At 48.2% G+C, this 15914-nt stretch overlaps 1 protein-coding gene across 4 annotated transcripts in view; it reads right to left on the reverse strand.

Annotated features, from left to right (window-relative positions):
• Positions 1-3803: 3803 nt before the first annotated feature.
• The window catches only part of ttbk1b (tau tubulin kinase 1b), a 51345-nt gene continuing 39234 nt past the window's right edge, over positions 3804-15914 (reverse strand). For all 4 annotated transcript variants that reach the window (XM_063008081.1, XM_063008082.1, XM_063008079.1 and 1 more), the window contains exons 15-16: positions 4465-5780; positions 3804-4382 (exon numbers count right to left, since the gene is read on the reverse strand). In XM_063008081.1, coding sequence (XP_062864151.1) covers positions 3971-4382; positions 4465-5780 — 1728 coding nt within the window. In that variant the 3' untranslated portion in view covers positions 3804-3970. The remainder of the gene's footprint in view (positions 4383-4464; positions 5781-15914) is intronic.

Consider the following 15914-nt stretch of genomic DNA (forward strand, 5'->3'; position numbering starts at 1 on the left):
GAGTGTCTGTGGGGATTTGTGCCCATTAATTCAAAAGAGTCAATAGAGTCAGTGAGATCAGACTTGGGTGCAGACCAGGAGTCAGCCATAACATTAAAACCACCTCCTTGTTTCAGTCCATTTTAGCTCCACTTACCATATAGAAGCACTTTGTAGTTCTACAATTACTGATTGTAGTCCATCTGTTTCTCTACATGCTTTGTTACCCCCTTTCACCCTGTTCTTCAATGGTCAGGACCCCCACAGAGCAAGTATTATTTAGGTGGTGGATGATTCTCAGCACTGCAGTGACACTGACATGGTGGTGGTGTGTTAGTGTGTGTTGTGCTGGTATGAGTGGATCAGACACCTCACTGTCACTGCTGGACTGAGAATCGTCCACCAATTAAATATATCCAGCCGACAGCGCCCCGTGGGCAGCGTCCTGTGACCACTGATGAAGGTCTAGAAGATGACCGACTCAAACAGCAGCAATAGATGAGCGATCGTCTCTGACTTTACATCTACAAGGTGGACCAACTAGGTAGGAGTGTCTAATAGAGTGGACAGTGAGTGGACACGGTGTTTAAAAACTCCAGCAGCACTGCTGTGTCTGATCCACTCATACCAGCACAACACACACTAACACACCACCATGTCAGTGTCACTGCAGTGCTGAGAATCATCCACCACCTAAATAATACCTGCTCAGTGGTGGTCCTGACCATTGAAGAGAAATGCAGCATGCAGAGAAACAGATGGACTACAGTCAGTAATTGTAGAACTACAAAGTGCTTCTATATGGTAAGTGGAGCTGATAAAATGGACAGTGAGTGTAGAGACAAGGAGGTGGTTTTAATGTTATGGCTGATCGGTTTGACCACAATAAGGTTGGTAATTTTTCCAGGGGTGTCAAAACTTTTGCATCAGAGTGTAAGTAACACGATTGATCTTTAATAGTTCATCCTTTGATCTTTTATATCATAAATAAAAATAAAGTGCTAGTACTGAGTATATCTACATATCTTTAATAGATGATAGAAACGCGAGCGTATCCGAAAACATGCCAGTGGGGTAGAAACAAACGGACCAATCAGAGAGCACGTTTCGCTAATGAGTGAGCCAATCGGATGAAGGTTCTGGGATAAAGGGCGGGACTCGAGGGACAGATGACGGAACGGTTATGTGGAAAACATTGTTCGGCGGTTCATCCTGGCCCGGGTTGCGCGGGTACGATTTCACCCGGGGACTCTGGGAACAAAGCAGGAAAACCTTGGACACAGGGGGCGCCAATCCATCACAGGGCTTCGGCTAACAGACAAAGCCAGCCAAATCTGTCTAGACGCCCGTCTGGCTGATAGCATCGCTGAGATCAACTGTTATAACACCAGTGCTTCCTCCCGACCGGGCGCCAATACAGACAACGATCGTCTCGTCTGAGGGAGGGAGGGGCGCAGGGATTCCACATAACTGCTGCAGTTACGCCCTCTGCTGGCTGATCGATGGTGCTGCACAGAGACGGGGGATAACGGAGATCAGTGCATGACCCCCTGGTGCAGGTGCAAAAAAAGTGGTCGGTGCTGCACCTTTGTCGGAGGGTGTGTTAGTCACGACCGTCCTCGGTCAGGAGTGGAGGTGAAATACCATTGGGGAATTGGATACGACTAAATTGAGGAGAGAATGCGTGTTGCGTGTAACAGGCGTGTAACTGTGATGGGTTTGTATCACTCTGCAGCTTTTATTAAGGCATGTGAGGTGTGTCCTACTGACCAACGCACTCTTCGGTTTGGGTTTGGTTGTTGGCATCGTTGTGAGTTTATACGTGTGTGTGTGTGTGTGTGTCCTCGTTACAGGTGTTAAAGCAGCTGAAACATGAACATCAGGTCCGTTGTAGAGAAGAAGCTGATACAGGAGGATCCGTGTGTCCGGGTCCACTACCGTCGGTCCAAAATATATCTCAATCAGCCTAGAAACCAAAAAGCATTGAGTTACAGTTTGTGTTGCAAAATGGTGATTAATTAAATACAGTTAACTGAATCTGGCAACCCTTTCTTTGGACAGACAGGTACAGAGGCCACGCCTCCTTCACTGTGACTAACAGGTACAGAGGCCACGCCTCCTTCACTGTGACTAACAGGTACAGAGGCCACGCCTCCTTCACTGTGACTAACAGGTACAGAGGCCACACCTTGTGTTTTGTGACTGACAGGTACAGAAGCTATACCTTCTCTTCTATGACTTGACTATAAGGTACTAAGTCCATTCCTCCAGTACGGTGACTAACCAGTACAGAGGCCACACCCCTCTATATGGGACTTAGGAGTACAAAAGCCACACCTTCTGCCCTGTGACTGACAGGTACAGAGGCCACGCCTTGTTCACTGTGAATGACAGGTACAGAGGTGGCTTGGCGCCTCCTTCACTGTGACTGACAGGTACAGTGACCACACCTCCTTCGCTGTGGCTGACAGATACATTGACCACGCCCCCTTCACTGTAACTGACAGGTGTACAGTGGACACACCTCCTTTACTGTGACCGACAGGTACATAGACCATGCCCCCTTTACTGTGACTGATAGGTAAAGTAGTCACACCTCCTTCACTCTGACTAACAGGTACAGTGGCCACGCCTCATTCAATGGGACTTACAAAACTCAAGGATGTTCAACTCAGACTGACAGGTACAGAGGCCACGCCTTGTTCACTGTGACTGACAGGTACAGAGGTGGCTTGGCGCCTCCTTCACTGTGACTGACAGGTACAGTGACCACACCTCCTTCGCTGTGGCTGACAGGTACAAAGGCCACGCCTCCTTCACTGTGACTGACAGGTACAGTAATCACACCTCCTTCACTGTGACTGACAGGTACATAGACCATGCCCCCTTTACTGTGACTGACAGGTACAAAGGCCACGCCTCCTTCACTGTGATTGACAAGTACAGAGGCCACACCTCCTTCACTGTGACTGACAGGTACAGAGGCCACACCTCCTTCACTGTGACTGACAGGTACAGAGGCCACACCTCCTTCACTGTGACTGACAGGTACATAGACCATGCCCCCTTTACTGTGACTGACAGGTACAGAGGCCACAACTCCTTCACTCTGACTAACAGGTACATTGGCCACGCCTCATTCAATGGGACTTACAAAACTCAAGGATGTTCAGCTCAGACTGACAGGTACAGAGGTCATACCTCCTCTTCTATGCCCGACAGGTACAGAGGTCTATCCCTTTCCCCTGTGACTGACAGGTACAGCAGCTATTTTTTATGACTTCACTATCAGGTACTAAGTCCATTCCTCCAGTATGGTGACTGACCGGTACAGAGGACATGCCCTCTTTACTGTGACTGATAGGTACAGTGGCCACACCTCCTTCACTGTGACTGACAAAACTCAAGGATGTTCAACTCGGACTGACAGGTATAGAGGCTGTTCCGTGACTGACAGGTACAGAGGCCACACCTCCTCCCCTGTGACTGACAGGTATAGAGTCCATACCTATTCCCTTGTGACTGACAGGTATAGAAGCTATACCTTCTCCTCTGTGACCTGACTATAAGGTACTAAGTCCATCCCTCCAGTTTGGTGACTAACAGGTACAGAGGCCACACCCCCTTATATGGGAATTAAGAGTAAAAAAGCCACGCCTTCTGCCCAGTGACTGACAGGTGCTGAAACCATGCTGCCTTTACCAGGGCTGACAGGTACAGAGGCCACATCTGCTTGAATAGGACCAATAAAAACTACTGCCTGACGTCCGTGACTGACAGGAACGCTAACAGGTTAAAGACTGATGGGTCTGTTTTTACCTTCTTGAATTTATTTGGTACCAACTGTGTTAAATTCTGTATTTTATAGCTGATAAGACGATATAATTTGGTAGTAGTGGACCAGGTTTTGGATCCTGCTGCACAGATAATCGGGTGATGGATAATTCCGTCCTGGCGGAGGGAGGAGAGCGTGGAATCACATGTGCGGTGATTATCTGCCTTTAGGTTTCGCCTCGGCCGACTCCCTCTTTCCCTTCGGCGGTGCAGCCGGCGGGTTCGCTTTGCCCCTCCTGAGGGTCGAGTCTTGGGGTTTGAATTTGGTTTGTGACGCTGACGGCGAGCGCGAGTCGGCGTGACGGAAGCGCTGGGGTGAGGGGCTGTTAGTACGCGAGACGGCGTTACTCCGAGCGGCGCTGCTGACGCTACGGGGGTTCGGGGGGGCGGCGTTTCTGGGGACGCCGCGCAGAGCTGTCCGGGTAACCGAAGAGGAAGTGGGACCCGTCGCGGCTGGTTGCGGGGTGCGAGGTGGGAGCGTTTTGGAGGTACGTAGCTGTGGGCGGGGCTTCTGATGATGGATGCTTGAGTGTGCGCTTGCTGACTTTTGGATCCCGGCGTTGACAGAACTGGAATAAAGAATAAATAATAATAAATAAACGTTTATTATGAATTAATATTAAATAAAGGAGTTTGTTGACGTTGACTGACCTGGGCTGAATAAAGGAGACTGATCTCTGAGTGTGAGGCACCAGCTCACTCCCTGATTGGATGAAAGGCCTCTTAACCGGCGTGACCGGCCGTGGAATCCGGCTCCTCGTCGATCCCTCGCCTCCCCTCGGCCTGCCCGACTCGTCTGATTGGTGGGTGTCATCCTCAGAGGCGGTGGTCGACTGGGTGGACCGTTTCCGCTCCAGGACCAGACGGGCTAGCTGAGGCTGACGGTTTTTACGCGTCCTCGACTGCTTCGGGCTGGTCTGCGACGACCGGTCCGATCCCGTCTCCTCCTCTGAAATGAGCACCGGGATTCGACTGCGCCTCCGTGGGCGCGGCTGCGGAGACTGAGGCGCGACTTCCAACACAGCCGGAGGAGAACCTTCTCGATTCTGGAGCTGCTCTGAAGGAACCGGTTCGGGTTCGTCGTTCGCCTGACGTTCCGTGGACGGACTTTCTTTACTCTCTCGCCTCTCGTCATGTGACTCAGGAGAAGGTTCAGGAGAAGGTTCAGGCTCCTGATCTTTTTCTGAAGGACTGCAGGCTTCTTTATCTTCATCGACCTCCTTCTCCTTGTCCTCATCCAGATCACGTCTTTCCTTCTCGTTTGGAATCGCTTCGTCTACTACTTCCACGTCTTCATCGTCCTCGGTACTTTTCTCTTTTTTCGCTTCATCCACCACGTTCTTTTCCTCCTCTTGCTCCTCTCGCTCTCGACCATCTTCTCCCTCTCCCTTGGGCGCCTTTTCCCAAATGATCTCCTCTTTACTGCTCCCTTTTTCTTCAGCCACGCTCCCGTCCTTCCTCTCCTCCTCTGTCTCCTCCTTCGGCTCCTCGACGGCCTCCCCTGCCGGCTCCTCCTCCCTCTCTCCACGCTGCGTTTGCTTCCCTGTCGTCATCACTATGCGATGCGTCGTCTCGGCGATGTGCACGAACGTCCGCTCCACCTTCGCCAACGGAGGCGAGGAGGACCTCCCGGCCGCCGTCGCGGCCATGCTCGGCCTGAGGACGAACATCAGGGTCCCGCGCTCCAGCTCGTCGTTAGCCTGCGGCGTCACCGCCCCCAGCGTGCCCTGCCCGTCCCCGGGAGACACGGCTCCGTTCCCGGCGGAGACTAGCACCAAGGTACGGGACGCCTCCTCCTGGTCTTGATCGCGAGGAGGTGGAGCGAGCAACGTGGAGGCTGCGCATTCAGGGCTCCCGTCGCTCCCGTCGCGCCGCGAGGCCCCGTCTAGTTCTCTCTGACTGTCGAACATGAGCACCGTGGACAGGAAGTCGACTCGCTTGGCTCTTGAGTCCAAGTCTATCAAGTCCTGCACAGAAAAGAGGAAATAAAGAACTTAAATAAAGACGTCTTTACACGTTCAGATGAGTGTTTAGAGCTACAGGACATGACACGTGGTGGACTGTGAACCCTTGGTTGGCGTGGTGGCACAGCCGGTAGTCTTCTGGAACTGATACCTGTCTCCAAGTTCTACCTGTGTCCCCCTGGCTTCATGAGTACTCTGGTACTGCTGGTTGGTCCCTAAATTGCTCCGAACGTGACCTGCAATGGACTGGTGGCTTTCCAGGACATGATCCGTCCAACCTTGCACCAAGTTTTTCACCCCCAACCAGCATAAAGCACAAATGGCGCCAATTTTTTCTGCCAGACACGCCCTTTTTATTCAAATAATTGTCTTTTCCACCAATTTTCCACCAAAGTATATCGGGTAAGCGCATCAGTTATGAAGTATTCCCTCCGGCATCCAACCCTACGAGCGAGCTGATCATCGTTGGTGTAGGCGCCCAGCCTGCCGGTAGCAGAGCTAAGATTCAAACTTACAGATTTGCCACCTAAGCGCCTGTTTCCATACATGAAAATAACCAAACCCCCATGTTTAATGTAGACGGGCGCTCGGGTGGTGCCAGCAGTGCCGAGACAGGGTTCCATGTCGATGGTGCAAGTGCGACATCTGCTGACCGGTTGAAGCGCCTGCACTTGCATTTGAGACATAAAACGACTAAATCACGTTGGTCCGTACCTTTGGTCATTCGTTTTTCACTTCAAATCCCAAAGTTGAAAAACAGGAAAACGGGTCATTATTTGTTTTTCGTTTCAAGATCAAAAATCAAATAACAAACAGCAGAAAATGTAAAACGTATTTTCATTTTCCGAAATCAACATTTTCTATCAGTTCAACTGGAAATAAACGTGCAAGCGTGCACACGCTGACATGCGTATATTTACTTCATTTATAGAGTGTAAATCAAGCACAAGTAATAATAATAATAATAACGTAACGACGCGTCCTCTGTTGTTCTGGCTTTTGTGTTTGTATATTTAACGTGCAGATATAGATATTTCCTCTATCTGCAAAAAACAAACAATATGGGGAAGTGATTTCCGTACTGGACGTTGTACACCACCGTGGTCATGTTACTTTATACTGGATGATCGCCTGACGTCCCAGACCTTTATTTATTTATCTTTGATTTCGGAAAATTAAAATACGACCCGTTTTTCAATTTCTGCTGGATTGTTATTTGATTTTTAAACTCAAAACGAATAACGACCCGTTTTCTGGTTTTTCAACTTTGGTTTTTGAAGTGAAAAATGAATAACCAAGGGTACACGGACCAAACAAAACAAATTCAAACTCCAACGTCATTTAAATGTTGCCAGGAAAAAGAACTATTAAATATATAAATATAAATATATAAATATATAACTATATAAATATTTAAATGATTATTTTATTTCAGTTGTTTTGGAGGTTTGTGTTTGTTGTTTGTTGTATTTTTAATCACATATTTTAAGCTTTTATTTATTATAACAACAAGATAAAACAGATCAGATGTTCGTCTTTTTATTTTTTCTGTCTGGATGACTGGAACACATTTTTCTAATGTTGTTTACCTGTGTGACTTCTCTGTGCCCATATAAACATGAAGACTTAAACAATATTAAGAAGTCTGAAAAGGTGTCCCCCTAGTGGGCACAATCGGCAGTGCAGACGGTGCAGCAGACAAAATTGTCCACTAGTCTGCTGGGTGGGAAAAGACGGGACTAAAAAGTGGGCGGGGTCTTCGAGGCTGTGTAAGGACCTCATGCACTGATCCACCAAAGTACGGGCGAATAAGAAGGGGTTGGTGGAGCGCGTATGCGTCAGAGGGAGGGCGTGTCAGGAGAATATACCCTCCTCGTACACCATCGGGGTTTCCAGCAGAGACAGAGGAACTGGCTACGACTAAACTGGGAGAAACAGTGATATATAATATATAATAGAATTTCAGTTTTTAGAAATGTTTAGACGTAGAGAAACGTGTTCCAATCATTCCATCATAGAACAACTTGTGAAAAGATATACCCCCCCCCCCCCCCATCCACCCCAAACCCCCCCGGTGTGAGTGAGTAACGGTCGCACCTTCATGCTCTAACCTGCAGACGCAAGAAATGCAGCCAAACTTTCAGGAAGACGTTTTCTTTATCTGAATACATTTATATACACCGATCAGCCATAACATTAAAACCCCCTCCTTGTTTCTACACTCACTGTCCATTTTATCAGCTCCACTTACCATATAGAAGCACTTTGTAGTTCTACAATTACTGACTGTAGTCCATCTATTTCTCATAGTAGTCCATCTATTATGATTCTCAGCACTGCAGTGACACTGACATGGTGGTGGTGTGTTAGTGTGTGTTGTGCTGGTATGAGTGGATCAGACACAGCAGTGCTGCTGGACTGAGAATAGTCCACCAACCAAAAAATATCCAGCCAACAGCACCCCGTGGGCAGCGTCCTGTGACCACTGATGAAGGTCTAGAAGATGACCGACTCAAACAGCAGCAATAGATGAGCGATCGTCTCTGACTTTACATCTACAAGGTGGACCGACTAGGTAGGAGTGTCTAATAGAGTGGACAGTGAGTGGACGCTGTATTTAAAAACTCCAGCAGCGCTGCTGTGTCTGATCCACTCATACCAGCACAACACACACTAACACACCACCACCATGTCAGTGTCACTGCAGTGCTGAGAATCATCCACCACCTAAATAATACCTGCTCTGTGGTGGTCCTGTGGGGGTCCTGACCATTGAAGAACAGAGTAAAGGGGGCTAACAAAGCATGTAGAGAAATAGATGGACTACAGTCAGTAATTGTAGAACTACAAAGTGCTTCTATATGGTAAGTGGAGCTGATAAAATGGACAGTGAGTGTAGAAACAAGGAGGTGGTTTTAATGTTATGGCTGATCGGTGTATGTGTGTGTGTGAGTGTGTGTGTGTGTGTGTGTGTGTGTGTGTTAGGTGTGTGTGGGTGTGTGTGTGTGTGTGTGTGTGTGTGTTAGGTGTGTGTGTGTGTGTGTTAGGTGTGTGTGTGTGTGTGTGTTAGGTGTGTGTGTGTGTGTGTTAGGTGTGTGTTAGGTGTGTGTGTGTGTTAGGTGTGTGTGTGTTAGGTGTGTGTGTGTGTGTGTTAGGTGTGTGTGTGTGTTAGGTGTGTGTGTGTGTGTGTGTTAGGTGTGTGTGTGTGTTAGGTGTGTGTGTGTGTGTGTGTGTTAGGTGTGTGTGTGTGTGTGTTAGGTGTGTGTGTGTGTGTGTGTGTGTGTTAGGTGTGTGTGTGTTAGGTGTGTGTGTGTATGTTAGGTGTGTGTGTGTGTTAGGTGTGTGTGTGTGTGTGTGTGTATGTTAGGTGTGTGTGTGTGTGTGTTAGGTGTGTGTGTGTGTGTTAGGTGTGTGTGTGTTAGGTGTGTGTGTGTGTGTGTGTGTGTTAGGTGTGTGTGTGTGTGTTAGGTGTGTGTGTGTGTTAGGTGTGTGTGTGTGTGTGTGTGTGTGTGTGTTAGGTGTGTGTGTGTGTGTGTTAGGTGTGTGTTAGGTGTGTGTGTGTGTTAGGTGTGTGTGTGTTAGGTGTGTGTGTGTGTGTGTTAGGTGTGTGTGTGTGTTAGGTGTGTGTGTGTGTGTGTTAGGTGTGTGTGTGTGTTAGGTGTGTGTGTGTGTGTGTGTTAGGTGTGTGTGTGTGTGTGTTAGGTGTGTGTGTGTGTTAGGTGTGTGTGTGTGTGTGTTAGGTGTGTGTGTGTGTTAGGTGTGTGTGTGTGTGTGTGTGTTAGGTGTGTGTGTGTGTGTGTGTGTGTTAGGTGTGTGTGTGTGTGTGTTAGGTGTGTGTGTGTATGTTAGGTGTGTGTGTGTGTTAGGTGTGTGTGTGTGAGTGTGTGTGTATGTTAGGTGTGTGTGTGTGTGTGTGTGTTAGGTGTGTGTGTGTGTTAGGTGTGTGTGTGTTAGGTGTGTGTGTGTGTGTGTGTGTGTTAGGTGTGTGTGTGTGTGTTAGGTGTGTGTGTGTGTGTGTGTGTTAGGTGTGTGTGTGTGTGTGTGTTAGGTGTGTGTTAGGTGTGTGTGTGTTAGGTGTGTGTGTGTGTGTGTGTTAGGTGTGTGTGTGTGTTAGGTGTGTGTGTGTTAGGTGTGTGTGTGTGTGTGTGTGTGTTAGGTGTGTGTGTGTGTGTGTGTGTTAGGTGTGTGTGTGTGTGTGTTAGGTGTGTGTGTGTGTTAGGTGTGTGTGTGTGTGTGTGTTAGGTGTGTGTGTGTGTGTGTTAGGTGTGTGTTAGGTGTGTGTGTGTGTTGTGTGTGTGTGTTAGGTGTGTGTGTGTGTGTGTGTTAGGTGTGTGTGTGTGTGTTAGGTGTGTGTGTGTGTGTTAGGTGTGTGTGTGTGTTAGGTGTGTGTGTGTGTGTGTGTTAGGTGTGTGTGTGTGTTAGGTGTGTGTGTGTGTGTTAGGTGTGTGTGTGTGTTAGGTGTGTGTGTGTGTTAGGTGTGTGTGTGTGTGTTAGGTGTGTGTGTGTGTGTGTTAGGTGTGTGTTAGGTGTGTGTGTGTGTTGTGTGTGTGTGTTAGGTGTGTGTGTGTGTGTGTGTGTTAGGTGTGTGTGTGTGTGTGTTAGGTGTGTGTTAGGTGTGTGTGTGTGTTGTGTGTGTGTGTTAGGTGTGTGTGTGTGTGTGTGTTAGGTGTGTGTGTGTGTGTTAGGTGTGTGTGTGTGTGTTAGGTGTGTGTGTGTGTTAGGTGTGTGTGTGTGTGTGTGTTAGGTGTGTGTGTGTGTTAGGTGTGTGTGTGTGTGTTAGGTGTGTGTGTGTGTTAGGTGTGTGTGTGTGTTAGGTGTGTGTGTGTGTGTTAGGTGTGTGTGTGGTGAAACAAGCAAAAAAATACAATCATTTGCTTAATGAACAAAAAATCTTCAAGTTCAACAATCTGATCCGTTACCCTCATACATTAAACACTACATGGTCAAAAGTATTGGGACGCCCCTTCTAAGTATTGCAGCAGTTCCTATCAGGTGTAATAAATCAACTATATAAAGGAAATGACATGCTTCTGACTTTGCAGCAACAGTTTAGGGAAGGTCCTTTCCTCTTCCAGCATGAGCGAGATTTATAAAGACGTGAAGAAAAGCTGCACAGAGCCCTGAGCTCAGCCTCACTCACCAGCTCTGGGATGAACCGGAACACCGACTGATCGATCAGCGCCCAGCCGTAAAAACGCTGTCATGTTCTGACTGAACGGGCACAAATTCCCACAGACAAACTTGTTTACTCTGCATTTAGCAGACACCTTTATCCAAAGCGACTTACATTACAGTTACAGTATACAGTCTGAGCAACTGAGGGTTAAGGGCCTCGCTTAAGGGCCCAACAGCAGCAACCTGGAGGTGGGCTTTGAACCAACGACCCTCTGATTACTAGTGCAGTACCTGGGCTAGGCTACAGCTCTTGTGAGAAGCTTCTCAGAAGGGCGGTTGTTGTTCTAGCTAAAAAGATCACATGGGGTGTCCGACACGCTCATGCTCAGGTGTCCAGATACTTTTGACCATATAGTAGTAGTGTAGTACATCATCAATCTTATACCTTCACATGGAGCAGCATGTTTTTAAATATAATGCATGACATTAAAACTGTTATTTTATCAGTTATTATTATTACAGTCTAACATGCTGGCACATCACTGTGGAGTCATGCCAGCCTGACCGGGCGTGTCTGACGGAAGGAAGGTCGGACAGGGTCTCCTCCCACTGCCGCTACAGCAAATGGTCGCTGGGACTACTCCGGGAGTCTGCGAGAGCTGGGGGGAGGGGGAGGGGGGGGGTCACATGGAGCTTAGCGTGTCTCTCCGTACACGACACCCATCACTGGCAGGTGATAAGAAGCGGTGCAGATTGGACACACGTTGACGTTTCGTGTCAGCGCTCCTTGATCAGATTGGTGATTGTGCAAGCAGTTGCAGATTCGGGAATTGGATATGACTAAATTGGGAGATTATAGGGGGGGATTGATATTATTAGTACTATCACTATCATAAAACTGATAAAATAACATTATGAGAACTCGACGTTTCTGCGCTGCTGTACAGCCAGTTAGCCACAATGCTAACCCTAAACAAACATAGCCGGGGCTAATGCTGCGTCCCGAGCTAATATTTAAGCAGCTTTATAAGCTAATGAATAAATAAATCACAGGTTTTCGTTCTAACATTAAACAGATCTCTAATACGCGGTCGCAGAAGATCATCTCGGACAGTCCCGAAGGTAAGAGTTCGAGTTCCTGGCCGTCAGCAACGCAGGAACGCTTCATCCGATCCGAAGCGCTCGAGTCTCGGGAGCAGAAGAAACGTCCGGTTGGTGTGATGGAAGACGCGTTCGATAAGAAAATATTGCAGCCCTATTGCATTCACACTCACACACTCCTCCTGGCATTAACGTTCAGTTTGCTAAAGCTGTAGCTCAACACACACATTGGACCCGGCAGTTTGGAGAACCAATCAAAGATCCTCCGATATAGGATGTAGGATGTAGGGTCAGCTTTAGGGTCACTGATGAAAACGTGACGTCTGGCATTCAGCGGAAAATATGGCAGTGGCGGGGCTTGAACCAGCGACCTTCGTATTACTAGTTCAGGACCTTACCCGCTTAGCCTCCAAACTAAACACTGAACGATCACTGGATCAGGGACAGCCTGTGGGCTGCTCTCGTACCACGGTATCACGGGTAAACCAAGAGTGGAGGAACCATCTACAAACATCCAGACGACAGACGTCACATGGAGCTTAGCGTGTCTCTCCGTACACGACACCCATCACTGGACAAACGTTGGCGTGTCATGTCAGCGCTTCTTGATCAGATTGGTGATTGTGCAAGCAGTTGCGGATTCGGGAATTGGATATGACTAAATTGGGAGATTAAGGGGGGATTAATATCATTAGTACTATCACTATCATAAAACTGATAACATAACACAGCTTGTGGGCTGCTCCCGTACTACAGTATCATGGGTAAACCAAGAGTGGTGGAACCATCGACAAACATCCAGACGACAGACGTCACATGGAGCTTAGCGTGTCTCTCCGTACACGACACTTATCACTGGACAAACGTTGACGGTCATACCGCAGCCGGCCACGTGTGGTTGATCCGAGAGGCGAGCGCCGCGGCTACGTCATGCCACAGTGGAACAGCTCGCCAACCAGTACGACCGTGAGACGTACCTCGTGTCGACTAGGGTACAACGGCCTTGGACCAACGCCTCACGTGGGACCTTGGACGCATGGAAGTGACGAGTCCCGCTCCTGAGACACGCCGATGGGCGTGGTCCACATTTGGCGCAAACCACATAAAGCCACACGTTCTGGTAGCAACATTGGAGTGCTACAGGCTGGTGGTGGTGGCGTGATGGTCTGGCATTCTCTTGGTGAGCCCTAGGTCTGTTAGGGTGCCTTCACAAAACCATTTCTGCATCGGCTGTGCCGTTATTTCCAAGTGTGGTGGTGCTTTTGCCATGTTGGGTTCATCTGATTTGATCTTTGACCCAGTTTGCAGTTTGCTGATCTTTTCAAAGCTCCTCCAATGAGACGAACTGTTTGATATGACTCGGAAAAATAGACTCAGGCTGTACGAACGACGCTTACCGTGACTTATTGTAGTAAAACAGCGAGCGAGGAATGTGATTAGTGGAGGAACTTATGAGCAGTAATACAGCGGTACTTTGTAACTCGACGTCCCCTAAACTCGAAATCCTTGAAACTAGACGCCCTTCAACATCAAACCTGATCAGCGTGTGAATCTGAGCTGAATCTGCATCACTGTGGAATAAGCGTCAGATCCAGGGTTACAGCTCCACATGTATCTGTGTTTATCTGGATTTTCCTCCCTGTTTCACTTTTAAACTTGTGTTACAGCTCCAGCTTCTGAGAAATGGTGAGAATCAGAATCAGCTTCTCCCAGAGTCTAAAACGCTTCTGGTTGAAAATAAAGCTTAACGTGGTTTAATGTAGTAAAAGAAGGAGACAGGAGCACTAAACTTCTCTTCATTATTACTGCTCATAAGTTCCTCCACTAATCACATTCCTCACTCGCTGTTTTACTACAGTAAGTCACGTTAAGATTTGTGCACCGCCGTCACACTTCACAGGAACTTCTCATGTGAATGCGCCGGTGCTGAAGGGAATACGGTATTCCAACATCAAGCATCTCCACCGTAAGGAAACAATAAAGAAGTAAAACTAAACTGCAGCTTAATTGTATTTCAGTGTGTTTATATTATATTTGTGTTATTTTCAGTGTTTAAGTGTCAAAATCAACCTCATTATTTTACATGAGACTAAAATATCTGCAGCTCCACGGGACCATGGACGCATTAACAGGTTCCCCAAACATCCTCCTTATGGGGAAAAAATAACTGGAAACTCAACGTCTTTAAAGCTCCCAGAACCGACTGCCGCTGGGTTTCAAGGTACCGCTGTAATGAAGAGAAGTTTAGTGCTCCTGTCTCCTTCTTTTACTACATTAAACCACGTTAAGCTTTATTTTAGACTCTGGGAGAAGCTGATTCTGATTCTCACCGTTTCTCAGAAGCTGGAGCTGTAACACAAGTTTAAAAGTGAAACAGGGAGGAGAATCCAGATAAACACAGATACATGTGGAGCTGTAACCCTGGATCTGACGCTTATTCCACACTGATGCAGATTCAGCTCAGATTCACACGCTGATGTGAGTTGTGTATGGACCAACCCTTTATTAGCCCGGTGTTCCTAATCCAGTGATCGTTCAGCGTATATAAAAAGTTGTGACCTGGAACTGTGGTTTTGTGATGGACTGTGCTGGCAGCCTTCAGCTTCTCTCAGAACTTCAAAGCCTGTGAGTGCCAGAACGCCAGAACGATCAGTGTGGCCACGTATGAGCACGACAACATCATCAAGTGGTGAATACTTCTGGCCATAAAGTGCGTCATGGTACGTGCCCGGCTAGTGAGGGTCAATAAACGGAATACGCAAGTCTTAAAATCTTGTTACCCAGAATTCCTCACAAGTGTTAAAAACGTCGAAGTTTTTTGCTTCTATAAAGTGTTACACAACTGTGTCTATACATTTAGGTCTCACACATACACACACACACACACACACACACACACACAATCACAGACAGAGTTTATTGCACGTTTGATTAGAGCTGCACGTGTGTGTGTGTGCGCGTGTGTGTGTATTGCTGTTTGAGTGTGTGTGTGTGTGTGTGTTAAGGCCGATCACGACTTGTTCATGAGCTTCGCCAGCATTTGATGGAAGTGCAGGCGCGGCAGGTTGAGCACCGAGTGCCGCGCCCGGGGGCTGCCCGGCAGGGCCGGGGCGTGTCTGTGGCCGCGGTGGTGCAGGTGGCCCCGGCAGTGGGCGTGGCAGTGGGCGGGGCTGCTCTCGGCCGAGCGGCTGCGCTGAATGGCCGCTCCCCCGAGGGCGGGGTCGTGGGAGAAGCTTTCCATCTCCATGCTGGAGGAGGAGGGGAACACATACGACGCCAGTCTCCTCAAATGGGCGGGCCTCGGGAAAGAGTGGTGTGGGTGTGGCCTGTCCTCCAACTGAAAGAGACCAATAAGAGTGGAGGGATCAGGCGGGGCGGGGAAAAAAAGTCACGCAAAAAAATTCAAAAAAGTAGAGTGTGTGTGTGTGTGTGTGTGTATGTATATATATACTGATCAGCCATAACATTAAAACCACCTCCTTGTTTCTACACTCACTGTCCATTTTATCAGCTCCACTTTGTAGTTCTACAATTACTGACTGTAGTCCATCTGTTTCTCTACATGCTTTGTTACCCCCTTTCACCCTGTTCTTCAATGGTCAGGACCACCACAGAGCAGGTATTATTTAGGTGGTGGATGATTCTCAGCACTGCAGTGACACTGACATGGTGGTGGTGTGTTAGTGTGTGTTGTGCTGGTGTGAGTGGATCAGACACAGCAGCGCTGCTGGAGTTTTTAAACACCGTGTCCACTCACTGTCCACTCTATTAGACACTCCTACCTAGTCGGTCCACCTTGTAGATGTAAAGTCAGAGACGATCGCTCATCTATTGCTGCTGTTTGAGTCGGTCATCTTCTAGACCTTCATCAGTGGTCACAGGACGCTGCCCACGGGGCGCTGTCGGCTGGATATTTAGGGT

Source organism: Trichomycterus rosablanca, chromosome 13 (genome assembly GCF_030014385.1).
Source record: "Trichomycterus rosablanca isolate fTriRos1 chromosome 13, fTriRos1.hap1, whole genome shotgun sequence".
NCBI classification, from domain to species: Eukaryota; Metazoa; Chordata; class Actinopteri; order Siluriformes; family Trichomycteridae; genus Trichomycterus; species Trichomycterus rosablanca.